The sequence below is a fragment of the Triticum dicoccoides genome, chromosome 2B (genome assembly GCF_002162155.2).
Source record: "Triticum dicoccoides isolate Atlit2015 ecotype Zavitan chromosome 2B, WEW_v2.0, whole genome shotgun sequence".
In the NCBI taxonomy this organism is placed as follows: domain Eukaryota; kingdom Viridiplantae; phylum Streptophyta; class Magnoliopsida; order Poales; family Poaceae; genus Triticum; species Triticum dicoccoides.
Genome location: NC_041383.1, coordinates 797,533,128 through 797,560,912, shown reverse-complemented (window position 1 = coordinate 797,560,912; position 27,785 = coordinate 797,533,128). Strand labels below are relative to the sequence as shown.

General features: G+C 49.0%; 1 protein-coding gene across 1 annotated transcript; it reads left to right on the top strand.

The window, feature by feature from the left end:
• Positions 1–1,717: 1,717 nt before the first annotated feature.
• On the top strand, positions 1,718–26,659 carry LOC119366395. The gene is made up of 14 exons (XM_037632126.1): positions 1,718–2,000; positions 16,760–16,889; positions 17,016–17,277; positions 17,385–17,616; positions 17,706–17,856; positions 17,934–18,148; positions 22,588–22,765; positions 22,889–23,150; positions 23,231–23,459; positions 23,548–23,698; positions 23,793–23,981; positions 24,161–24,211; positions 24,348–24,740; positions 25,478–26,659. The coding sequence occupies exons 1-14, from the start codon at positions 1,918–1,920 to the stop codon at positions 26,393–26,395; spliced, it is 3,444 nt and encodes a 1,147-aa protein (XP_037488023.1). The 5' UTR covers positions 1,718–1,917; the 3' UTR covers positions 26,396–26,659.
• The last annotated feature ends 1,126 nt before the right edge of the window (positions 26,660–27,785 follow it).

The following is a 27,785-nucleotide window of genomic DNA, read 5'->3' as shown; positions in this document are numbered from 1 at the left end:
AATGAATATTAAAGGAAGGAAGGATTCTTCCGTCCAATAGTAGTTTCGGCCGTCATCTATCTACCAATGTACCACAAACCTTTTATGTTTCTCCGACACGTGGGCCGAGCTAGGCTGCTCCACACTTTTTTTCTTTCTTCAATTCAATTGTGGAGCAGCAAAAAATAATACGTTTCTATTTCTCCCCTACGTCGGCCAAGATGGGCTTATTCCGAAACATTTTTTTTTTCTTCTCATTTGATTTTGGCATGGAGGCGAGAATGAAACTATAAAGCCGCAAACTGAACTGTGATAATTTGTCAAAGACGGTATGATTGAAAGCATATTTTTTTTCATCTTGAGAATAATTGTCGTAGATCATAAATTAAATAATGATTTATATTTTAGTCTATGCTAAGGAAGTTAAATTTTCTTCCGTTGCAACGCACGAGCATTTTTGCTAGTTAAGTATAACTACTACTCTCTCCATTTTAAAATAAGCGTCTTGTTTTTAGTTCAAATAAAAGGAGTAGTAGTTTGTCGGGGATCTCGCGCGATTGATGCTGTTACAACCAGTGACCGTACATCACACGTGGCTATGTTTACCAGCACGCATGTGCATCTGGAGTCCGTCAGACACTGCGTCCAATTCATGCCACTTAATCTGATCCCAGAGAAGAAGACCCAAGAGGGTCTCGGCTCTCCCGAGTCTCACAGAAAAACTCAAAACTGACCAAGTTGCCAGCGGATTCCTCGCTGTGTCCTTTTCAATGTCGACAGGGTATCAACTCTAAGCCGTCCACCGGTCCAAACCCAGCTTAGACTAGCCACAATGGAGAGTAAGGCTGGTCATAGTGGAAAGTAACATATATTAGCATCATGCATATGATACTACATCTATAGTGCATAGTATCATAAAATAGTATCATAGATGGTCTCATTTATTGCCATGCATGACACATAGTAGCATAACATTTATTTTGTTACAGTATCTATCTATGTTATGGTCTTATTTATTGCCATGCATGACACATAGTAGCATAACATTTATTTTGTTACAGTATCTACCTATGTTACTACTATCCTCTCTTTCTTCTTTAATTACCTGCCACATAAGCATGTTTGCGAGTCTCAAGTATATGATATTAGCTATGTTACCTCCACTATGGCCAGCCTAACATACATTAGTAACATACACATATCCCTAGACTATATTACTACCTCAATAATGGGTAGTAACATAAGTATGATAACATGCAAAGTTTCATTTATTAGGCTATAGACTCATATTGCATTGGGATATGTGATGTTACAGTAATTAGCTAAGTTACTAGTACTACATCTCTCCTCATTAACTCATTGCCACATAAGCAAATTTGCTGAGTTGGACTCGATGTTACTACCGAAGTTACTCCCACTATGGCTAGTCTTATGGATCTTCAATAATTGGCCAACTGGGTTGTCACTAGCACGTACTCCCTCTGTCCCATAATATAAAAGCATTTTTAACACTTACTCTTATATTATGGTCTTATATTATGGGACGGAGCGAGTACTATCTTACTTCATGTGTTTGCGTGATCGACATCTCACCTACTCCCGCTATTCCACTTACATAGTTATAGTGCGCCTAAGTTCTTTTGCCCATATTCCAAATTGTAGTGCGCTGCTTGTTTGGACAAAAGTAGCCCTGTGGGGGCGTGGCACTGCCTCCTCTGCATGCGGGAGTGTGTGTGTGGCTGAGGTGCATTGCACATGGGCTAGTCAGAGTTGGAGGAGGGATATGATGCTGTCCAAAGGACATGCGTTAGCGTGTGCATTGGTCTTGCAGCTCAATCATTAGATTTAGAAACGGAGGGAGTACTAATCAGCTAAGCTGGATCAGATCATCTGAACTTCATCCCTAGCCACCTCCCGTGAAGCACAGGGACGATCGACATGGCGTCTCCTCGCGGCTCCGATGGAGCATCGAAGGGCGAAGACCTTCAGCTCTCCAGCTCCAGCTCAAGCTCAAAGACCAGGTTAGTACACACTCTACTACCTTCTGCTCAATCTCCGTACTGGCTACTTTCTACTCCCTCCGTTTCATATTACTTGTCGTTGATTTAGTACAACTAGTAATATGAAACGGAGGGAGTAGAACCTGATGCCGCTCAACGAAACATCTGACCTCCTTCTCAGTTTTTTTTTTCTGCCATGGAATGGACACGTTGATCTTGTTTGGATGAGAAAAATAGGATACACGGTTACCCTTTATTGTGTGCCTCGCGTCTCTTCTCAGACTAGCATGCTTTTCACGTCCATGGCGTCCTCCTGCTCTGTTTAATTGCATGCTGTAAGAAGTCAAGGGACTCATCTCAAATGGGGGATCCATCTCTGTGGGGTGATCTTGGGGAAGATTGCTCTAAGGAAGTGAAAGAGGTCTGGCCAGCACGCTGCTGGTCTGTGTCAGCGATGCCCGTGCTTAGTTGGCTGGCGTTGTATCAGTGGACGTGTCATCGACTCTACGGTAGGTGCTGAAACTGCGTTTAATAAATCTGGTTCTCTACAAATTCGGTATCCAAACAAATCTTTATAGGAGAAAAATAGGCAGCTAGCTTCAAACATTTAGGGCCAATTCTTTTGATGGCTTTTTTGAGCTTCTAGAATAAGCTGCCCAGCCAACCAAAAATATTTTTTTAGAAGCCTAAATAGTCAAGCCTTAATTAGTAGCTTCTCAAAAAACAAATTTGGTTGGGCCAGCTTATTCTAGAAACCAGCAAAAGAACTGACCCTTAGAGGAAGATATTTCAGCCAAACTCTATTACTGTATTTTACTCCCGTGACGCCGCTGGTGAAAAATATGCACTTCCCTTTCTCTCGCCAGTCGCTACGGGAACCCCGCCGCCAACCGTCGGTTGCTCGGGTGGCAGGATAAATGAAAGTCCCCAACGTCCTCAAAACTACGACAACCCTTGCCGGCGCCAGAATCTCGCTGGCGGCAAGGAATTTAATAAAATCGTGCCGTTTATCCTCTCGCTCAGTCACCCTCTTGAAACAAGCTTTCCTCCCGCACAGTCTTGTGACACCCGCGCTGCTGCTTGCCCCAGCTGCGCGACGCCGTTGCCTTCACCTTGTGCATGTGTGTCGGATTCAGGGGTCCGCAAACCCAAAAAGTGTTTGAACTCTGGTGCGTGTGCGAAGAAGTCAACCTCTCCAGCCAACCAACCCGTCGCCCCATGGCCTAGCTCGATGAACAAGAAAGAAGATGGACATGGCAGTTTACTCAGGTTCGGGCCACCTTGCGGTGTAAGACCCTACTCCTGCTTTGTGATGGATTTGCCTCACTGGGTCTGAGGATGAACTAGTACAAGGGAAGAACAACCTCGCAAGCTCTGCTCTGGTGAGGGAATGAGTCGATGACGTGAGGATGGATCGGATCGGTCCGAGAGGGGAGAGAGGGAGCCCCCACCTTGGTGGTGGCTAACCTATACTTATAGTGGCCTTGGTCCTCTTCTCCCAAAACGTAGGCTGGAAGGGATTTCGCAGTGGCCAATTTGAACGGAGACAAGTAGTACATCTTATCCTGACGAAAGGTGGTCTTTGCCTGCAAAGCTTCTGGTCGTGACGCTGTAGTGGGCTCGGCGATGACATTCGTCCCGCCGCCCTGACGGTCTTGGTCTCGTTGCAGGGGAATGGAAACCTTTGACTGATTCCTCGGGACCCCACACCTGCGCTTGCCTCCTTAGCACCGAAGAGGAAACCCACTCCTCTGCGCCCACCTGGCCTTGGTTGTCATGGCTTTCGTCACCGCAACCTCATGAGGTTGGGCGCTTGCATAGGAAACTCTGCTCCCTAGGAGGCAGCCTAGGGAGGCCGCTCCCTCCAGAGGTCTTGATGCCGCCCGCCTCGTGAGGCTTGGCCCCTCATGAGGGTCTTGTCTTGTTGGTGTTGCAGGTGGGTCGTACCAGGCCGTCGATGGAGCCACATCGTGGGCCGTGGGCAGGCAAGTCTGGGTACCCCGGTTCCCAAAACGCCGACAGTAGCCCTGGGGCCCAAGGCGCGCTCGGACTTGGCTTCGTGGTGAAGCCAAAGGGCAAGAGCGACACGCCGCGGGCCCCAATCGCCTGCGGACCGAGTCGACGTGTGGCGCTTGATGGGACGTGGGTGTCTCTACTTTTCCATGCCGCCTCGGCAACTGCCCGACTTGACAACTGCCTGGTGCATGCAGAAAGGCCATCAGTGCCTAGAGTGTGAGAGGCTGGCAGTTAGCCTTCCTCTGGCTATAAATGGGAGAGGGGGCGGAGCCCCCATCTCACCTTCATCTTCTCGCCTCTTGCTTCTCCTTCTCCTTCGTTCCGCCATTTTGCCAGAGCATCCATGGCGCTAGTGAGGAGGTTCTCCGCCGTGGAGAAGGGAAAGGCCCCCAAGGAGGGACCGGACTCGCCGCCACCTAAGAGGGGCCGTGGCCGTCCCCGCAAGTATGTCATGACGCCGATGGTGGCTCCCCGAGGGCGTGGGCGCACCCCCTCGAAGGTCGGCGCCACCTCCGACAGCCATGGGGGTGCCCCTCCCCGCGGCGGGAGTTGTCGCGGTCGGGGCAGACACAGCGAAGAGGCAAGGCGCGCAGCAGCCGTTCGACCGCCGCGCCCGCGGTTCCACTCGTCCTATGCATCCTCAGAGTTCGTGGTGTGGGCGGAGAGGCCCACGGGCGTCTGGTTCTAGCTCCCGCGCTTCTTCGAGGGCGCGCTGCCGGCCGGCGGGCCTGGAAGCCTCTGGCTGCGGGCTGATGACTGCTGCAGCAGGGCCTCGTGGGTGGAGGCCGAGGTCACCCCCATTGAGAGAGTCCAGGATTAAGGGGTCCTTGGACGTCCGGTCTATTCAATATGGGCCGGACTGATGGGCTGTTGAGATAAAGGAAGAAGGCCACCTCCCGTGTCCGGTTGGCACTCCTGTATGCGTGAACGGCAAGATTAAGTGTCCGGATATACTGTTTCCTTTCTCTGTAAACCGACTCTATACAACCCTAGGCCCCTCTGATGTCTATATAAATCAGAGGGCTTAGACCGGAGACAGGATCATAACATTCATAGGCTAGAAAATCTAGGGTTTAGCCATTACGATCTCGAGGTAGATCAACTCTTGTAACCCCTATACTCATCGAATACAATCAAGCAGGACGTAGGGTTTTACCTCTTTTAAGAGGCCCCGAACCTGGGTAAACATTGTGACCCTTTGTCCATTGTTACCATTGATCCTCAGGCATACAACTTGGGCCCCCTACCCGAGATCTGCCATTTTGACACCGACACCCGCCGACAACATGTTCCTGAACCGCGGGTGGCAGCCGTTTGCCCGCGCACGCGGCCAACAAGGGAGGTGTACCCTTCATTTCAGGTATGACGGCGCGGCGACCCTCTACGTCAGGTTCTTCGGGGAGGACGGCCGATGCCTAGGGTGCTGCCCGGAGAGCGACAACGACGACAACGACGCCCACCCCTCTGACGACGACGGATGGAGGGGCGGCATCATCTCCGATGGTGAGCTTGCCCTTGGCGACGGTCGCGACGCCTCCAGCAGCGATGACTCCTCTTCTAGGGAGAGCACGAGCGATGGCGATTATAATGAGCCGCCATGCCGCCTAGCTCGGACCAGGGAGGAAGACGAGCCGCCTCGCCACCATGCCCCGGTGAAGCAGGAGGAGGACTCCGACTGAGCACGGGTGTTGCTGGAGCCGGGTCTCGGGAGCCGCTGTAGTCGCACGGCTGCTTTTGCGTCTTTCTTTCTCCTGTATCAAAAAAGTGGAAAGCCCTGTCGGGGCATGTAATGAACCACGGCGCTTGCGCCATTATGTTATCGTTTTTATATTGCATCCTGATATCCATGTTGCCGCTGATTGTGATTGAAATGACTTAGCTTAGCATGCTTGCGGTAGACTCCCGTGCCGTGAGGGAGAGCTTCCCTGGAGCTTTGGACTTCCCGCACGCCCCTCGTTCCAGAGAGGTCCTACGGAGGTTTCCTTCTCGAGGGTTGATGTCTACTACACAACCTTCTTCTTGTAGACGCTGTTGGGCCTGCAAGTGCACATGTTTGTAGGACAGTAGCAAATTTCCCTCAAGTGGATGACCTAAGGTTTATCAATCCGTGGGAGGTGTAGGATGAAGATGGTCTCTCTCAAACAACCCTGCAACCAAATAGCAAAGAGTCTCTTGTGTCCCCAACACACCCAATATAATGGTAAATTGTATAGGTGCACTAGTTCGGCGAAGAGATGGTGATACAAGTGCAAAATAGATAGTAGATATAGGTTTTTGTAATCTGAAAATATAAAAACAGCAAGGTAACAAGTGGTAAAAGTGAGCGTAAACGGTATTGCAATGATAGGAAACAAGGCCTAGGGTTCATACTTTCACTAATGTAAGTTCTCTCAACAATAATAACATAGATAGATAATATAACAAGCCCTCAACATGCAACAAAGAGTCACTCCAAAGCCACTAATAGCGGAGAATAAACGTAGAGATTATGGTAGGGTACGAAACCACCTCAAAGTTATCCTTTCTGTTCTATCTATTCAAGAGTTCGTGGTAAAATAACATAAAGCTATTCTTTCCGCTCGATCCATCACAGAGTTCATACTAGAATAACACCTTAAGACACAAATCAACCAAAACCCTAATGTCACCTAGATACCCCATTGTCACCTCAAGTATCCGTGGGCATGATTATACGATATGCATCACACAATCTCAGATTCATCCAACCAACATAAAAGTACTTCAAAGAGTGCCCCAAAGTTTCTACCGGAGAGTCAAGAACGTGTGCCAACCCCTATGCATAGGTTCCCAATGTCACGAAACCCGCAAGTTGATCACCAAAACATACATCAAGTGGCACATGATATCCCATTGTCACCACAGATAATCACGGCAAGACATACATCAAGTGTTCTCATAAAAGACTCAATCCGATAAGATAACTTCAAAGGGGAAACTCAATTCATCACAAGAGAGTAGAGGGGGAGAAACATCATAAGATCCAACTACAATAGCAAAGCTCGGGATACATCAAGATTGTGCCATAGAAGAACACGAGAGAGAGAGAGAGATCAAACACATAGGTACTGGTACATACCCTCAGCCCCGAGGGTGAACTACTTCCTCCTCGTCATGGATAGCGCCGGGATGATGAAGATGGCCTCCGGTGATGGGATCCCCCTCCGACAGGGTGCTGGAACAGGGTCCCGATTGGTTTTTGGTGGCTACAGAGGCTTGCGGCGGCGGAACTCCCGATCTATCTTCTGTTCTAGAAGTTTTAGGGTACGTAGGTATATATGGGTGCAGGGGGTACGTCAGTGGACCTCCGGGCTGCTCACGAGGTAAGGGGGCGCGCCCTCCACCCTCGTGGGCAGCCCGGGACTCCCCTGGCGTGCACTCCAAGCCCATCTGGTTGGTTTCCTTCCAAAATTAACTTCTCCAGTTGATTTCGTTCCGTTTTGACTCCGTCTGATATTCCTTTTCCTCGAAACACTGAAATAGGCATAAAACAGCAAATCTGGGCTAGGCCTCCAGTTAATAGGTTAGTCCCAAAAATAATATAAAAGTGGATAATAAAGCCCAATATTGCCTAAAACAGTAGATAAAGTAGCATGGAGCAATCAAAAATTATAGATACGTTGGAGACGTATCAAGGGTTCGAAAGTCCTCAGGACTTGGGAGGCAGGCCGCAGGCTACGTAGATAGGGGACCTCCTGAGATGCCATACCTCGCGCGAGCCCCCGAGCGCGGGCCGGTCGCCACTAGCACGTCGCATCGCGATGCCCGGAGGCACAGACTCAGGAGGGCGTGTGTGCCCGTTGTCTCGTTTAAGAGCATCGCGCGAAGATTAAGACGCCAAAGGCTAGGACACCAAGGCTTTGGCGAGGCGTGTTCGTTGGCGGGCCCAAGCGCACACACCGTGCCTAGCCCCCGCGCGCGTGACGCACGAGGAAGAGCAATGGGAAACCGTCACTCTTCCTGAAGCAACAAAAAGGCGAACGCTGCGAGGAGAAAAATTTCCCAATCCTTTCAAACAAAGACGCAAGAACTACAAATTTCATTCCAAGAAGTTGCAAATCAGATACAGAAAGCAAGCAAAAGAACATCCGCGTGTGCCACCTATACTAGTCTTCTGGTCTTCCCGCCAGCGCGGAGCATGGGGCTTCCACTAGGACGTGGGTGGGAGCCCCCGTGAGGCCCAAAGGCGGCACTCAGGAGACTCCGGGGCATGGACAGCCCCACTCATTATTATGTTAGAGTGTCATGGACGGAGACTTGAGAGGCGCATGGCCTCGTTCACGGATAGAACTTCCGGAGGTGCTGGATGTTCCAGGCATTCTGGATGGGGACACTGTCCTGCGTCTCCAGGTGTGCGGCACCAGGCCTGGAGACACGGGCGATCCTGAACGGGCCCTCCCACATGGGCGAGAGCTTGTGAAGCCCCTCCCTGGAGAGCACCCATCTTAGGCCGAGGTCACCCACCTCGAGGGTCCTGGAGCAGACGCTACGGCATTGATACCGCCGCAGCGCCTGCTGGTACCTTGCGGCACGGAGTGAGGCTTAGCGGCGGCCCTCCTCCCCAAGCATGAGGCCCATCCCCCGCGAGGCGTCCTGGTGTGCCTCGTAAACGCCAAGACCCGTGGGGAGCGATGTTTGACCTCATGAGGGTGGACCGCCTCAACCCCGTAGACGAGGAAGAACGGGGTCTTGCTGGTGGGCTTAGTCGCGGTGGTGCGGATTGACCGCAGCACGGACTGAAGCTCACCGATCCAACCCCTGCCGCAGGCCTCGAGTTTCTTCTTGAAGCTCCTTGCCTTGAGGCCCCTCAGGACCTCTGCATTCATGCGCTCGGCTTGGCTGTTACTCTGTGGGTGCGCCATCGAAGCGTAGCATATCTGCGTTTCAAGGTTAGCGCAATATGTTTTGAAGAGGTTGCTCGTGAACTGAGAGCCATTATCAGTGATGATACGGTTGGGGACCCCGAAGCGGCTCACGAGGTAGCGCAACATGTTCCAAAGGATGGGTTGTAATTGGTGACCGTGGCCGTCGAAGGTGCCGGCGAGGTGCCGAGTTGACTCGCCAGGGGCCCCGGTCCCACGTGGCCTCGGCGATCCCGATGTCCATGCCGACGAGGGGAACATGCGCGGGCTTCTTCTTTGCTCGTACAACGAGCCCATCGATGGTGGTATGGGGGCACCAAGGGCCGTCATCCTGGGTCGCCACCCAGTCCCTCCGTTCTGCGACATAGGCAGGATGCAAAAAGGCCCCGTGCCCTCACAGGCGACGTCGAGCAGCTCGGCGACCCGCCCAAGCAAGGCATCGTGGTCGCCTTTCTGCCAACCTGCATCGCAGAAACTCGCGCACCAAGATGAGTGCGGCTCGCGTGTTTGCCTGCTCCCGGCGAGCGCGCAGGGTTGACGCCACGGCGTAGCCAGAAGACCGCGTGGTGGCACGATTGCGGCACCGCACGGGAGAGAGCGGGGGCGGCCCGTGCCGCTGAAGGTCGACGACACCGGCGGCCGTGCTGGCCGCAAGGAGTGTGGAGTGACGAGCTCCGTGGCCCGGGGGCGCCGCCCGGGCGGGGCGAGTGGCCCAATGCTCAGCGCAAGCTCGGGGATCCTTCGCCATGGTGGTGATGGAGTGGAAACGGGGCAGAGGTGAAAGGAAGGCTCCGACATGCCCCTACCTGGGGCACCAAATGTCGGATTCAGGGCTCAGCAGACCCAAGAAAGGTTCGAACTCTGGCGCGTGCGCGAAGAACTCAACCTCTCTGGCCAACCAACCCGTCGCCCCACGGCCTAGCTCCATGAACAAGAAAGAAGATGGACACGACATTTTACCTAGGTTCGGGCCACCTTGCGGTGTAAGACCATACTCCTGCTTTGTGGTGGATTTGCCTCACAGGGGGCTGAGGATGAACTAGTACAAGGGAAGAACAACCTCGCGAGGTCTGCTCTGGTGAGGGAATGAGTCGATGAGGTGAGGGTGGATCGGATCGGTTCGAGGGGGGAGAGAGGGAGCCTCCGCCTTGGTGGTGACTAACCTATACTTACAGTGGCCTTGGTCCTCTTCCCCCAAAATGTAGGTGGGAAGGGATTCCATAGTGGCCAATTTGAATAGGGACAAGTAGTACATCTTATCCTGATGAAAGGTGGTCTTCGCATGCAAAGCTTCTGGTCGTGACCCGCAGTGGGCTCGGTGATGATATCCGTCCTGCCGCCCTGGCGGTCTTGGTTTCATTGCACGGGAATGAAAACCTTTGGCTGATTCCTCGAGACCCCGCGGCTGCGCTTGCCTCCTTAGAAACGAAGAGGAAACCTGCTCCTCTGCGCCCGCCTGGCCTTGGTCGTCATGGCTTTCGTCACCACAACATCATGAGGTTGGGCACTTGTATAGGAAACTCCGCTACTCAGGAGGCAGCTTGGGAAGGCCGTTCCCTCCAGAGGTCTTGATGTCGCCTTCCTCGCGATGCTTGGCCCCTCGCAAGGGTCTTGTCTTGTTGGTGTTGCAGGTGGGCCGTACCAGGCCGTCGATGGAGCCACGTCGTGGGCCATAGGCAGGCAAGTCTGGGTACCCCGGTTTCCAGAACGCTCACAATGTGCCTGTGTGTATGTGTCTTATTGTTGCTTCTGGGTGTTCGTGTGTGCGTGCTGCTGCTGCGTGTGCGTGTGTGTTGTTGTTGCTTTTGTGCGCTCGTGTGTGTGTGCGCGTGCTGCTGCTGGGTGTGCGTATGAGCGTATGTGCTTCTGTTGTTGTTGTTGTTGTTGTTGTTGTTGTTGCGTGTGTGTGTTGTTGCTTCTGCATGCTCGTGTGTGCGTGTTGCTGCTGCGTCTGCTTGTGTGTTATTGTTGCTTCTGCGTGCTCGTGTGTGTGTGCGCGCGCTCGTGCGTGTGTGTGTGCGTGCTGCTGGGTGTGCGTATGTGCATATGTGCTGCTGTTGCATGTGCGTGCACAGCCGCCGACCGTGCCATCCCATGCGTGCATGCGTGCAGCCGTCCATGACTTGCGTTGACGGACGGATGGTTGATTGAATGATTTGCATGTGTGCGTGTGTGTGTGTTTGTAAGACAATAAGTTTTGGGAACCAGCACAACCCTCTAGGGGTGGCTTATCTCATTATATATAATGGTTCTGTTACAATACGTACATAGGTACAGAAGCTATACATAGTCTAACACCCTCCCTCAATCTTAGCCACTTTCTAAAGAACTGAGAAGGGTAAGATTGCGCCTACCAGCTTCAAACTGTGGCAGTGGTAAAGGCTTAGTGAAGATGTCTGCAAGTTGATCCTTAGATGAGATAAACTTGATCTGGAGTTGCTTCTGTGATACACGTTCCCGTACAAAGTGATAGTCAACTTCAATGTGTTTCGTTCGGGCATGAAATACTGGATTTGCAGAAAGGTATGTAGCACCTATGTTATCACACCATAGAATAGGAGGCTGTGGTTGAGACAAACCCAACTCCTGAAGCAAAGACTGCACCCAAATAATCTCTGCAGTAGCATTAGCCACAACCTTGTACTCAGCTTCAGTACTGCTACGTGACACAGTAGCCTGTTTCCGAGCACTCCAGGCGATCAAATTAGGGCCAAAGAATACTGCATAACCCCCCGTGGATCGCCTGTCATCTGGGCTACCAGCCCAATCTGCATCAGAGAAGGCCGAAAGGACCCGAGAGGAAGTCGGCCGAATATGCATACCAAATGTCAGGGTGAACTGAACATAACGAAGAATGCGTTTAACAGCAGCCCAATGAGTATCTCTGGGAGCCTGAAGATACTGACAAACCCTGTTAACAGCATAAGAGATATCTGGTCTCGTGATCGTCAAGTACTGAAGTCCACCAACAATGCTCCTGTACTCTGTGGCATCCGCAGGAGACAAAAGCTCACCATCAACAGTTGTTATCTTGTCAGTAGACGACATGGGTGTGGTGGTCGGTTTGCACTTCAGCATGCCCGCTCTTTGTAACAACTCCAAGGAGTACTTCTTCTGCGTAAGGACAAGACCAGTAGCACGAGAAGTGACCTCAACTCCAAGAAAGTAGTGAAGCTTCCCAAGATCTTTGACCGCAAAATCAGCACCAAGAGAGCAGACAAGAGCATCAGCAGCATACTGAGAAGAGCTGACAAGGATAATATCATCGACATATACCAAAAGATACATAGTGACTTCTGGCTTCTGTAGAAGAAATAATGAAGTGTCAGCAGTGGACGGCACAAACCCATGAGCACGAAGGGCAGAGGCAAGGCGGGCATGCCAGGCACGAGGAGCTTGCTTCAAACCATATAGTGCTTTGGAGAGACGACAGATATAGTCAGGACGATCAGGACCAGAGAAACCAGGCGGCTGTTTCATATAAACCTCTTCCTCCAAAAAACCATGTAGAAAAGCATTCTGCACATCAAGTTGACGAAGTGACCAACCACGAGAAACAGCAATGGAGAGAAGAAGCCGAATAGTGGTAGGCTTGACGACAGGACTGAAGGTGTCCTCATAGTCAAGACCATGGCGCTGCCGAAAACCGCGAGCAACAAGTCGCGCTTTGTAACGCTCAATAGATCCATCCGAATGCTTCTTCACTTTGAATACCCATTTTGAGTCAATAATATTTACCCGTGGTGGTGGAGGAACGAGAGTCCATGTCTTGTTACGAAGGAGAGCATGAAACTCCTGCTCCATAGCCTCTCGCCAATGTGGAATGCGCAGGGCAGCCTGATATGAGCGAGGCTCAGAAGATGGATCCGCAACAGCAGCAGCCAAACAAGCAGCCAACCAAGCAACCGTACCATCCTTACGTTCCTTAGGTTTGAAAATGCCACTGCGACTGCGTGTATGTGGTCGGGACACAGGAACCACCGAGGTCGACGGAGCAGCCTGCAACGGGCTGGAGGACGGCGACGTTGACGAGTCAGCCGGTGACGAGGAGCCAGACACAGTAGCCTCGGGCTCGGTCGGCGAAGAAGGTCGGCCGACCGGCGAAACCGGCAGAGCAGACGAAGCAGCTGGCGACGCCGGCGTCACAGACCGGGCCGATGGCGAGCCCGGCATAGTGGGCCGTGGCGCGGCCGATGTCGTGGGCCGATCCGCGGATGAAGGCGACGTGAGGACAGCGTCGCGGACCCGAGCTGCAAGCGAAGACGGCGTGACGGGCCGAGCCGCAGTCGAAGACGGCGTGACAGGCCGAGCCGCTGAAGACTCGGCGGCCGCTGGCAAAGAGGGCCGAGCCGCTGGAGACTCGGCGGTCGCTGGCGTAACGGACCGAGCAGTGGAGATGCTCGGCGCGACGGGCTCTTCGGGTGACCATGCATGGGCACGCAAATCGATGCCATGCAACATAGGGCGATCAACGTGCCCATCAGAAGGCGGTGATGATGATGGTGAATCCTCCAAAAGCTCCAAACGAGCCCCACGTCCGGTTCCTGCACCATGGTTAGGTAACAGCAAAGGAGAGTATGCAACATCATCAAATTGGTCAGAAGCAACAGAGGATGAATGCAGAGATGGTGGTTCGACAGTGGACACAGGAAGTTTGGCAAAGGGAAAAACATGCTCATCAAACACGACGTCCCGAGATATATAGACACGATTAGTGGGAACATGAAGACATTTGTAACCTTTATGAAGAGAGCTATAGCCAAGAAAAACACACTTCTTAGAACGAAACTCAAGCTTGCGCTTATTATATGGACGAAGATGCGGCCAACAAGCACACCCAAATACCTTGAAAAAGGTATAATCAGGTTGTTCATTAAGGAGAACCTCAATGGGAGTCTTCATGTTTAAAACACGAGTGGGAGTACGGTTGATGAGAAAGCATGCAGTGGTGAAAGCATCACTCCAAAACCGAAACGGAACAGATGCATGGGCCAAAAGAGTAAGACCAGCTTCAACAATATGACGATGCTTACGTTCAACTGAACCATTCTGCTGATGTGTATGTGGACATGCTAAACGATGAGCTATCCCAAGCGACTGAAAGAAGGAGTTGAGGTTGCGATACTCGCCCCCCCAGTCCGACTGGACATGAACAATTTTGTGCTTGAGAAGACGTTCAACATGTTTTTGAAACTGAACAAAAATATCAAACACATCAGATTTGCGTTTAATAAGGTAAAGCCAGGTAAAGCGACTATAAGCATCAACGAAACTGATATAGTAATTATGACCACTGACAGAAGTCTGAGCAGGACCCCATACATCTGAAAACACAAGTTCTAAAGGATGTTTCACCTCACGACTGGACTCCGAAAAAGGAAGTTGATGACTCTTCCCCTGCTGACAAGCATCACACACTGCTACATCTTTATTACTAGACAAACTAGGAAGCTCATGATGACGCAAAATATGACGGACAATAGGTGTGGCCGGGTGACCAAGACGAGCATGCCACTGTGACGGAGAGACCCGAACTCCACTGAAAACACGGGCGACGCCAGGATGCTCCAGGCGGTAGAGGCCCTGGCACAACCGCCCACTAAGAAGAATGTCCCTCGTGCCCCGATCCTTAATAAAAAGATCAAAAGGGTGAAATTCACAAAGCACATTATTATCACGTGTGAGTTTAGGAACTGAAAGAAGATTACGAGTCACAGATGGAACTCGAAGAACATTGCGAAGCTGAAGACTCCTATTGGCATGTCTAGTGAGAAGAGATGCTTGACCAATATGAGAGATGTGCATACCTGCTCCATTGGCGGTGTGGATCTTGTCGGAGCCATGATAGGGTTCACGAGTGTGAAGCTTCCCCATCTCGCTGGTCAGATGCTCTGTCGCCCCAGAGTCCATGTACCAGTGTGGATCGATGGAGTAGGACTGAGTGTGTCCCTGTTGCTTCTGCGGCGAGGGACGATCAGCCATGGCGACCTGACGGGCATTGTTGCGTGTATCTTTGCCGTCATTGCCAAGACCAAGGAAGCTTCGCTGGAAGCGCTTATGACACTTGGAGGCCCAGTGCCCATCGCGGCCACAAAGCTGGCACACACGTGGACCACCAGCCCCCGGTAAGGTCGCAGTAGGTGGGGGGGCCGAGGCGGGCGACGGTGGCAGCCCCAAGGGAGACCGGGGTGATGAAGAAGAGCGGCCACCCTTGGTGGCGGCGTTGGCCGAGAGGGATCCAGTGCCCCTGGTGCGGCGAGTCTCGACCCGTTGCTCAGTGAGAAGGAGCCGAGAGAAAACCTCGTGTGCCAGCATGGGTGTCGAGTTGCCCCGCTCGTTGATGATCTCGACTAAGGCATCATACTCCTCATCAAGACCATTGACAATAAACGAGTTGAACTCGGAGTCGGTTAGGGGCTGTCCAATGGAGGCCAATGTGTCGGCGAGGCCCTTGACCTTGTTGTAGAACTCAGTGGCAGTGGAGTCAAGCTTCTGACACTCTCCAAGCTGACGACGGAGTGCAGAGACACGAGCCTGGGACTGCGCTGCAAAGGTGCGCTCAAGGATGGTCCAGGCCTCATGAGACGTCTTCGCGAAGACAACAAGGCCGGCAACTGCCGGCGAGAGCGACCCCTAGATGGAGGAGAGGCTCGCCTGGTCCTGCCCCGTCCAGACGCGATGGGCCGGATTGTAGACCGGACCATGCATGCTGTCTACCAGCGCGGGTGGGCAGGGAAGCGATCCGTCGACGTAGCCTAGCAGGTAGTGACTCCCCAAGAGCGGGAGAACCTGCGCACGCCAGAAGATGTAGTTGTCGGCGGAGAGCTTGATGGTGATGAGATGACCGAAGTGAAACGGCGGCGGCGAAGACGATCCCATCGAGGAGGCTGCCTGGGGTGCAAACACCATGGAGGCAGCCGGAGGCACCGAAGCCGATGCGGGAGGAGGCGGGACCGCAGCCAGGGCGGGCGCCGCAAAGCTCACGGCCGGTGCGGACGCCGCAAGGCCCGCAGCCGGGGCGGACGCCGCCAACCCCGCCAGCGGGGCGGTGTGATCCGCTTGCGGCAGGAGCGGCGGGACGACGCCTGCGGAGTCCGCAGCGGACGGCGGCGCCGCGGTGTGGACCACGAGATCACGCCCGAGCGAGGGCGCCGGCGGCGTGGAGAAGACGGAGCCGATGCTCCTTGTCCCGATCGGAGCGGGAACGGAGACGGCATCGAGCGGGAGGTTGAGCAGAGCCGCAAGAGAGGCCGGGAGGAAGCCCGCAGCAGTGGAACCGGTGGTGGCGGCGCTCGACATGGTGGCGGCGCGATCGGTGGCGCGGCGGCGGCGGTGAAGGCGGCGGCGGCTGCGGCGGCGGTGCGGGTATTAGGGTTTAGAAGCGGAAGCGATCGTAACCTAGCGTGATACCATGTAAGACAATAAGTTTTGGGAACCAGCACAACCCTCTAGGGGTGGCTTATCTCATTATATATAATGGTTCTGTTACAATACGTACATAGGTACAGAAGCTATACATAGTCTAACAGTGTTGCTGCTGCATGTGTGCATTTAGCCATCCCAAGTGCATCTCCCGACCCGTCGTGTTGTCCTTGTGTAGGCTAGTCGTCGGAAGGAAGAAGAAGATGTAGAGAGACTTCCATGTGTGGTCACTTTGTTTGAGGAGTTAAATTTTAGGGTCTGGTTCGGTCCGGCCACTGTTAAAGGAGGAAAAATATCCTCTTCTAAATATAATCGGCCATATCATCCTCTAAATTATAGGGAATAGTTAAAGATGCACTATTACAATATTATTGTTTATAGAGAAACTAATACACAGTCTATTTGGAATGGAGGTAATATTATATTTAATTTTCTAACGCTTAACGTTTTGATTTCTACCAGCATAGACAGTACTATGGGTAGCAAGTTACAAAAGGCAAAAAGACTGTCGATCGAATATTTAGAAGCAATCACTGACAATTTCTCTCGGGAGCGACAAATTGGTCGAGGCGGATATGGAACAGTCTACAAGGTAATTCATTTATGGAATGTTTGACTTTTAGGGGTTTATGTACATATGACAAGAACAGTGTAATGTGTCAAACAAACCAGATCAGTTTAATAGTTGCATATTTTGTGCTTTTCCAATCTTGAGTAGGGGGTGCGTGCCAACGGAAAAAATGTTACTGTGAAGGTGCTCCATCAAAGCACGACAGGAATTGACAACGGGCAATTCAAACATGAGTTTGAAAACCTAATGAGGCTCAAGCATCAGAACATTGTCCAGTTAGTTGGCTACTGCTATGAAACACAACATAAGCCGATGCGACACGAGGGAGAAACCATTTTTGCTGACGATATATACAAGGCACTCTGCTTAGAGTATATGCAAAATGGGAGCCTTTCGAAGCACATTTCTGGTACAGTGAGGCTTTCTCTAGCTGGATTATTTAGCATATGACCACCAAAGGCTTATGATGTCAATATATATTATTACTTTATTGACATCCTAAAATTAAATTTGCAGTGGAATGTGATGGACTTGAATGGCACACACGCTACAAAATTATCAAGGGAACTTGCGAAGGATTGAAATACCTCCACGAAGAATTCAAAGAACCTATTTACCATTTGGACCTAAAACCTGACAACATACTGCTACATGAGAATATGGTACCAAAACTAGCTGATTTTGGTTCATCGAAGCTCTTTGGCAAAGAACTAACCATGGTGATCACACATAATTTTGCAGCAACAATGTAAGTTAGCGAATTGTATTTTCTAGTGAATCAAAACATGCTTACATATAACCATTGTATATCCGTTGTTTTTGTGTTGCCATGTTCAGCGGGTACATGCCGCCGGAATTCATATCTCATCAGGTCGTCTCGAAGAAGTTTGATATATTCAGCTTGGGAGTTGTCATGACAAAGATAATTGCAGGGCCTAGAGGAAACTCCTTAAGTTTCGAGATGGATTACCAGGACTTTCTTGATCAAGTACAAATCGCTCTTATGTTTCACTAAAAGACCGATGATTATTTTCACAAATATAAATTTATACTTTGATTTCTTAGGTACAAAAAAACTGGAGGAAAAGGCTGCAGGACACATGGTATAATTCGGAACCAGTACAAGCATATTGCCGACAAGTGAACATATGCATAGAAATAGCACTGAGCTGCATGGATGCTGATAGGAACAACCGACCCAGTATATTGGATATCATTGATAAACTCAACAGGATTGAAACTGTAATCGAGCAGTTGCACCAAGATCACCAGTGGACAAGGTAATGAAGACAATTATAGGTGCACATACACACACATACATACGTTTTTTAAATGAAAGATAAAATATAATTGATGTTTTCATCTATATCTAGAGGTGTGCGGACGTATGATTTCATAATATTTGTCTAGTTATTGAAAATCTATCATTTTAGCAAGGATATAATTAATATTAATGTTTTTCATATGATATATTAACATCTTATGACATATGTAATGATATTTATTTGGTATTTCAAATTTAGATGCTTTCCCCGTAAACATGGTAAAAATTTATGAAATTTGACTCTTTTTTAATTCTATATGCTCTACATTATGAAATGAAAGCAGTTTCCAATGTGTGACCTACTGGAAAACGCAAATGTTAACTCGGAAATGAAAACTTTGGTAACCCGATCTCCAGGCCTTGAGCCACTCCACCTACGAGGCCCAGGGAGGGAGCCCAACCACTTAAAAAATGCAAACCAAATCCAAGACCCTGCCTGCTCCTGCATTTGGCGAACCGAAACTGCACACATTTGACACACATTTCATTTGAGAGGTACACCATCTCCATCTTCAAATCTTTTTCAAGGCGTAGTAGTTAACGTGTCCAAATCTAGCATATCATAACCACGAAAGCATCATCACTCTTGGCGAGCCAACACTCTGGTTGAGATTGATCAAGGTTAAGGATATAGAACATGTGTTCGTGTGCGATTTACACGCGCTAGCACGTGTCAGAGGTTGCCGAAGATCATCATCACTCCGTTCTCGATATCCATCTTGCATTCATTCTCGTCAAGTTTCCCAATAGACATGTCGTGTGATGTAGTATACTCTGGTGAGTATGTGATATTCTCCATGAGAACCTCGAAGATGACAGAACCTTGCCCGCAAATATCCATAGTTGAACCATCACCGAACTTGACCGAGCCTTCAACATCATATTCCAGCTCGAGGAATTTCTCCTTGCACCCCGTCATATGATTACTAGCACCCGTGTCTAGATACCATGACGCGTTTTGCTTTCTGGATAACTTTGGTATTACTTCTCATGAAGTAGCACCTTCAGGTTTGGTTTCACAACCACTGTTTGGATGAGATCAGAAACTTTGATCATCAGAAGACTTGGACATCTGTCTTCTTGCTTCGCCAAAATTTTCTTTATCTTCCGCTTGTTAGGCTCCGGACAATCCTTCGCAAAGTGACCCATCTCATTGCATCTATAGAACTTGACCTTAGACATATCCAAGTCACGTGGGTTCCGCTCATTAGATGGGTCCACCTAACCATGACCTTGTGGCTTGCCTTTTCCTTTGTCTTTTCTGGTGTGTCTGTCGCGCTTCGTATTGCTAGAGCCTTCGCCACCATCACGCCTTTCTTTGCTACTTGGGGACTCACAATCTGCGCACGGGTATAGGAGTTGGTCACCACCTCTCCCTTGCCTTTCTGACAGCCATGTGCATTCTCTTTCCATGTATGCAGGCGTCCGATCGCCTCCATTATGATCATGCCCTCGATGTTGGTAAGCTGCTTGAGCGTGCTGATGATGTAAGCGAATTTATCATTCATCGAACTGAAAATTTTCTCTACAATCTCGACCGCCTCGAGCTTTGCACCAAGGGCGCGGATCTCTCCCACCAAAGTAGTGAGACTCACGGCATAGTCATTCACCTATTTAGTTTTCTCCATCCACAACTTGTGAAATTGGTGCTTTAACACTAGTGCTCAGCCCTCGTAATGCAATATCTCCTTGAGTGCGTTCCACGCCTCTTTTCCCGCCTCGAACTCCGTTAATGTCATTAGCATGAAATCCGCCACGGGATAGCCCATGGCGGCCATGGCACCTTTGTCCAACTCCTCCTCGTCCTCGTCGTCGTTCGTGATTGCCTACTACACTCGAAGGGTTCAGAAAATAATCTTCATCTTTACTGCCCACCCACCGTAGTTGGCCTTGGTCAGGATCGGGTACTAGATGGGGATGTTGCGATGCGACAGTACGTTGATGCTGCCAATTCCTCCACCACTGGTTGCTGATTTGCTGCCCTTCTTCACATTGTTGCCGTTCTTGTTCACCTTGGAACCACCGTTACCGGATTTGTTAGCCTTGGAACCACATTTGCCGAACTTGTTCACCTCCATTGCCGGACTTGGAGTTGATCGACTCCTGATCGTTGTTTGCCATCGTAGATCATCGAGGCTCTAGATATCAATAGCTGGTATTGAAACGCTAGAACAAATCACCCAGGAGCTATACACGTACGCGTAAGCTAGCTCAAAGAAGCAACCAAGCTAATAGCTTAATTGTTCTACAGTAGTACGTGAGCTTGCGTGGAGCAGCTCTAGCGGGATCGGATCGAGCAATTCTCTTCGGTGGTGTAGGCGGAACTCGTGCATGAACCTAGCGACAGGAAACAGATCGTAGAGAATAGTTTGACGGCTAGAGGGGCGTGTCGCTCCTGTTTTCTTTTCTTTTTCACGGTTCCGACAAGGGGCGCCTACTATATAGCTAACCTATTTGGAGTAGTGCTGCTAATCCGACTCGGTTTACAATATTGACCAAACTAGGACACACATAACACGTGTCGTGTAATCTTGTGCTTATGTCTAACACGTAGTCAGCCCAAAGCAGCGCCAGGTCTTCCTGCGCCTTTCATGCACCGAAGTGGTGGAAGGGAAGGTGACGAAGAGGGATTTGTTTAGGGCAAGAGGATAGGGCGCCAGAGAGAAGAATTTGTGAGGGACCCTGATAGGTGCCACATGCCAGGTACGAGTGCATGGCAACTCCGAACATTTTCAATAACAAGTTTAGTTATGCGAGGATGGCAACTTTCGTGCTTCAATTTAGTTTTAACAGAAACTTGCCGTGTGTCATTGGAATTAGTTATCCTTCCATGACTGGAATTGCAATCGAAAAACATGAGGGCCAAAGTGTCATGCACCCGATGTGTGGCACTTATCTTTTGGGTTTGGGAGGGAAAGAGGGGAGGCCGCCAGCCTTTTATAGGCGCATGCGGTGGGCGGGGGAAACGGGCATAGGCTGGGGAAACTCGGATGGCGGGACCATGCGCCATTAAAGGGGCGGCTGAGGAGGAGACATGTGTCGGGCAACCAATAAGGGTCACTCTTCCCTGTGGTAACAGTACTGCCATTGACAAGAACGAAAGCGGCAGTCATACAGACGGTAGCGCCACTGACCAAACTAGGCATGGGAGGAAGAGCCGGGCTGAACTTCCCTCCCGTGTAAGCTGTTGTATTGGAGACCGGTCCATATCAACGCCGCAGCCTCCATGTATGGAGGCACGTAGGCTAGATTTGAAATGGCCTCCATAAATTATTGACGGCCAAGGGGCATATGGTGACTCTGCTAGAGTCCTTTTTTAGTTGCAATCACCATATGGACGGTTATTATGCTGATCGGGCCGATATGACGTGTCTGCTAGAGTTGCTCTTAGCTTGTCAAGCAGTCGTAGGTTTGTTCAGCAGCGCGGATTGCAAGAACTTGCGGGTGATCTTCCACTAGGGACTTGTTGCAGAGATGCCAGACCTCCTTGATAGTTACCATCGTCTTTCATGAAAACAAACCCCATTGTGACATTTACAAATATTCGAAAAGCCTGCGCGGCACTAAGAATGTTCGGAACATGAGCCGAAACAAGATTTTTAAGCCACCTCCAACTAACAGAGCGGAAAATAGAACCAATTTGGAAACCAAAAAAGTTGGGAAATAACCCCTCAAACATGTTGACCCTTTTTTTAGAAGAAACAACGCGCTTTATTTCATGGCTCAATGTTTAAAGGAATACAAAGATGATCCGGTGGATCGATGAGCCACAAATGTCGGCCAATATCAAGGGTAATGGCCATTCTAGCTAATATGTGCCTCACGATTGCTAGCGCATTGCTTGTGGACGAGCTCACAGCTCTGAAACTTCCGCTTCCTTTCGTTGATCTCCTGTAAGATCAGGCAGTATTCGCCGAGATGGATTGGACCTTGCAGGTCGTTGATGACGCGACAGTCAGATGCAACGCGCACTTTATTCACGGCCAAATCCTCGGCTAGAGCTAGTACCTCCCTACAAGCAAATGCCTCCAATGTCGTTGGTTCAGTCAACCCATGAAATACAACAGCGGAGGCCCCCAAAAAAAGTCCGGTCTCGCTCCGGCATACAACACCCACTGCCCCAACGTTGGATGACTTGGCCACCGCACCGTCTACATTTAGCTTTACCTCTCCCATTCCCGGTGGGATCCAGGCCTTATCATGTGCTTTAACCGAAGCTCTTGCAATGGATTTCCGTGCGAACATACAAGCGAACGTATAGAACAAAAATCATAATAAACATCCTTGCGAACGTATAGAACAAAAATCATAATAAACAGGTTACTTATTAATTCCCGTGTTTGTACATATATCTCCTTTTCTTTTCCGCATGTGACGAGTTTTAATTTGCACCAGCCGGCGCATTACTATGGGTGATGGTAAGTTAAAGAATGAAGCTACTCCTTTGAAAGAAAAGAAGAGTGAAAAGGCTACGGAGCCAACAAGTCTTACAATCCGAGAACTAAAAGATATCACAAATAATTTTGACCGGGAGCGACTAATTGGTAAAGGCGCATATGGACAAGTTTACATGGTAAGATTCAATCAGAGCAAGCATGCTGCAAAAATTTTGTTGATACTAAAATATGAGATATAAAAAATTAACCATGTATCGATTGTCTCATACTTACATTTTTTTTAATTGTCAATTGCACAGGGGAAGCATGAAAACGGAGAAGAAATTGCCGTGAAGTTGCTTAATAATAACATGCAACTAGTTGACGATGAGCAATTTCAACATGAACTTTGTAGCCTTATGATGCTCAACCATCCAAATATTGTGCGGCTTGTTGGCTACTGTTATGAAACAGAACATCTGCATCTGGATTTCCAAGGTAGAACAGTTTTTGCTGAAAAGATATATAGAGCGCTCTGCCTCGAGTATATGCACATGGGCAGCCTTCAGAGACATCTTTCCGGTATGATGTTGTATTTACCGTGTGAAGAAAATGGTTATCTGCATCTGTAACTCACACAATCTACATTTGTTTATTTGCAGGCGAATCTAGTGGACTTGACTGGCCAACTCGTTACAAAATTATCAAGGGGACATGTGAGGGGTTGAAATACCTACACGAAGGATTAGATAAACCACTTTACCATTTGGACCTAAAACCCGAGAATATACTACTAGATAAGAATATGATGCCGAAGCTTGCTGATTTTGGTTTGACCAAGCTCTTTGGCGAAGAACAAACCAGGGTCGTGCGTCGTCTTGCAGGAACAATGTAAGTGAGTGCATTCCTTTTCTAGTGAACCAAAGTTGCTTACAACATAACTGTTGTATCTCTGTTGCATTTATCTTTCCATGTGCAGTGGGTACATGCCACCGGAATACATATCTCATCAGGTCGTCTCGGAGAAGTTTGACATATTCAGCTTGGGTGTTGTAATGACAAAGATAATTGCAGGGCCTAGGGGCCAAACCAGAAGTGTCGAAATGCCTGAAGAAGCCTTTGTTGATCAAGTACGAATCGCTATCTCTTATGTTTCATTAGACCAATATTGTTTGTTTTACATTTGAACAAATTAACATTCTAGCTTTACACTTTGATACATAGGTACATGAAAACTGGAGGAACAGGCTGGAAGCAACCTGTACTTCTGCAGAGACACTAGATGCATACTGCGAGCAAGTCAGGATATGCACCAAAATAGGGCTGAGGTGCACGGAGACTGGCAGGCACAAAAGACCCAACATAGTGGAGATTATCGATAGGATGGATAAGACTGAAAGTAAGGTTGAAAAGGTAATAATTAACCTCCTTTTTTGCATATACATTACACCGTGAAAAATAAGATGAGATTAACTTGCTTAAGACCTCACTAAAATTTACCCATATGTGATGTCAGCTAAGTAGAGATAATGGATGGCCCACACATGCATGCTAGCTTATTTGTGCTTTACGTTTGAAATTACTGTTTCCAGGCGCTGTTCTCATTGTCCGATAGTATGCATTCATGGCTGCGGGGAGACTTGGTAAGTCATCACTCGTACGAATTCCATAATGTTTGAATTTGTTAATGTTGACTTGGTCTTCATTATTTTTTGAACTATATATGTGGTCTCCATTATTACCACCTAAGCTATCGATCGATGCATGACAAATATTCAGCTGAAGTTAGAAGCCTTCACAAAAAGCCAAGAGATTCCTAGTGCAGAGACGTGTAACGAGTTTCCCGTCCTCCTGCGGATCACGGGGACACCATGGTGTGGCTTGGAAGAGATGCCACGCGCAGGTGTAGACGTCGTGGTTGTGGTCGAGGTTGATTGGTTCATGGTGCTTCAGTGGAGGTTGGATATCATCAAGCAGGCCCTGACGGTGGTCATTGACAAGCTCGGCCCGACGGACCGGCTATCTATCTTGTCATTCGAGGGTGATGTGCCCCGCACTATGAAGCTGACCTTCATGTCTGACCAAGGCCGGGATGCTGCCAAGCTCGTGGTCAATCAGCTAGCTGCGAACCATGGCTACAACATAATCGCGGCTCTGCGAGCCGGAGCTGAGGTATATATATATATGTACTTTTTTTATGTGATCATTTTTGTTCTGCAAGCATTAATTTCCTTTTCAATTCATACAATATAATATAGAACAAATTGGTTTTCGCAAAAGTCAAGCTTCACGTACTTTGACAAGTTTATGTGGAAACTTGTCTATCGCAAATACAAAACATGTATCATATGGAAATATATTTCATGAATCCAATTGTTACCTGATTTTTCATTATAGATGTTGATATTATTTTCTATATATTCCTGGTCAGGCCTTTTTTGGTTCATATACAGGATAAGAATATTTAGGATAGAAAATTTGAAGAAGAGATGCCCTTTGATTCCCATCATAGGATTTTTTTTTGTTCATGTATTTCCAATTCTATGAATAGGATTGAAAAAGGGATGCCCTTTGATTTCCATCATATGATTTTTTTTCATTGAGTCTAGACTAATATTTATTTTCTTTCGGAATATGAAGTATAGGAATAATTTCCGTGTAGGAATAGGATTCGATTCCTACAAACCAAAGGACTCTATACAAATTTTCCCTATAGGAATCCTATCATATGGAATTCCTACAAAATTCCCCCAAACCAAAAGAGGTCTCAAAGTTTACAAATTTGACTTTAGAAAAATATAATACGCACTAAATTTTAGGACGAAGGAGTATTATGTTCATTTGTGTATTTTTTTGGGACATCTCAATGACTCCATGTTCCTCTTGTGTTGCTTTCTTGTTGGAATTAGATTCTGAGGGGGCGTCAAGTGGAGAAGAAGGATGGTAGCCGTGTGGGCTGCATCATGTTCTTATCGGACAATAATGACATTCGGATCAAGGACAGGTATGACGAGGAAATCAGCTCGGAATTCCCAGCGTACGTCTTCGGCCTCGGCGAGCTACACCACCCGGAGGTCATGAAGTACATAGCCGACAGGACCCGCGGCACCTACTCTTTCGTCCACTACGACATCAACGCATTGAAGGATGCCTTCGCGCTTTTAATCAGCGGCCTCACCAAAATCGCCGCAACGTCCATCAAAATCAGCCTCAGTGCTCACGAGGGTGTCTCCATATCATCCACCTACTCCGGCGGTTACAACAACAGCGTGAGCTCTGACGAACTGTCCGGTGAGATAGACGTCGACAACATGTATGCCGGTGAGCGGAAGAACTTCGTCGTCTACCTGACAGTTGCCGAGGGCAGCGACAACAAGCTCATGACCGTCGGTGGCCGATACCGGAGCTTCATTGCAGACAGAGAGCTGACCGACACGGGCGTGCTTGTCCTGCGACCATCTTCAGCAAGCTTGCTAGGAAACACGGCCATCCACCAAGAGGTGGCGGCCGAGCTCATCCGGATACAGCTTCTCAAGGGTCTGATCACGATGGGTCGAAACCCTGATTCCCTTGAACAGCTATGGGCCCGTGTCAAGTGCTCAGAGGAGGGTGTCAGCGCACCCGAGGAAACCTTGTTGGAGCTTGGCAACGACGTGGCTGAAATTACAAGGGTCATCACGTACAACAGCTCGCCTCCTTACATGCTGTCATGGCTGACTTGTCACCTGTGGCAGCGCGCAACCACCAAGGGCGCACGCTGCGTCTCTGGGGCTTTCACTATCCCAGGGCAGCATGAAGATGCAAAGGAGCAAGACGATCCAGCATAATACTGAACCGTTCTACACATGTTGGAAATAAGTCTGAACTTTTGTCAATTCCTATACGTGAATTCGTGTTAGTTTCCATGTGGTGTTTGGCTTGCACGCCATGCTGAACTTGCTCAAGCATCGATTACATCAGACTAATGGCACGGTCGAAAAGCTTTGTGAAAGGTCGTCATATTGTGCCTGTGGAGCTGTCTAACAATCAGTCACACCCAAAATTGTTTTACTAGTTCTCAGTCACTTCTGTTCTAGCCACTGGATTTGCATTTCTCTATTGATCACTACTCATATCATTGGATTCTTAATCAATTAATCTTTTAGTGATGGCCAATAAGCTTCATATCCCAAACTAGAGCAATAAATTGTACTCCTGGTGTATCACATAAACGCAAGACGGAGCAGTAGAGTCCAGGCTACAAACAACAATCCTCTGCTCTTGACAGATGCCGCCACCGTTGATGATGGTTGTTTTGTACTAGCACAGGCCGAATTTTTGCTTCCTGGTTCAGTTGAGTACAAGGTTTTTTTTCTCAATTCTATTTTTTGGTAGGCACCGAAAAAACGGTTTCTAGAAAAACTCGGAACTTTCGGATTTTTTCGCCCGAATATTTCAAATGAATTTCGATTTTCAATTTCTTTTGCTTCAAAAATAAATTATTTGAAGCCCCACTTCACAGAATGTTGTTCCTGTTGGAGTGGTCAGCGCTTCTTTCCGTCGTTCGTAAGATCGATGGTTCGAATCACCCATCCCGCTCACGAGAAGAGATAACTTCTGTCTAGGTAGCCGTACAGTCTCTAGTTGACATAACTTAGATTAGAAGTTCAAATTCAAATAAATTCAAAATTTTCGTTCGGTGGGTAGCGGAAGCGCCGGTTTTCGACCTGTTTCCGAAAATACCGGCCGAGAAAAAAAAACCTGGTTGAGTACGGACTAGAGAGTAGATTATTGATTATTAACATGACATATTCTCTGCTTTAGAAATCTTAGTGGATGCAAGACGAGAGAGGATTAGGGCCCAGTTCTTTTCAGCTTTTGATCTCCAGAATCAGCTTTTGAGAAACTTCCCACAGAATCAGAGGGCAGGCTAGATCTGACCTCAATGGCTGCACACCGGCAACAATAGCAATATAGCATGACCTTAAAGATTAAGATTTTCGTGTGGCAGTTATTATGGGATTGCCTCCTCTCGGGGATAGAGGTACTTAAGCGGCATGGGCCGGGTGATGGCCTATGCCCCCTCTGTGCAGTATCGGAGACTGGGACACATATCATTTTCTCTTGTACGTCGGCGAGGGTGTTATGGACATACATCCGCGAGGCGTTGGGCCCGACTGGAAGGCCTTGAACCTCACTGAGTTTCTCCAACATAGAGCGATGCAGCAGTCGTGGTAT

Excerpts from the sequence above, each read along its gene's own strand:
- LOC119366395 (XM_037632126.1), top strand. The coding sequence starts at position 1,918 with ATGGCGTCTCCTCGCGGCTCCGATGGAGCATCGAAGGGCGAAGACCTT. Across the intron at positions 17,857-17,933 it reads ACCAGGACTTTCTTGATCAA|GTACAAAAAAACTGGAGGAA; the intron begins GTACAAATCGCT and ends TTGATTTCTTAG. Across the intron at positions 24,741-25,477 it reads CTCTGCGAGCCGGAGCTGAG|ATTCTGAGGGGGCGTCAAGT; the intron begins GTATATATATAT and ends TGTTGGAATTAG.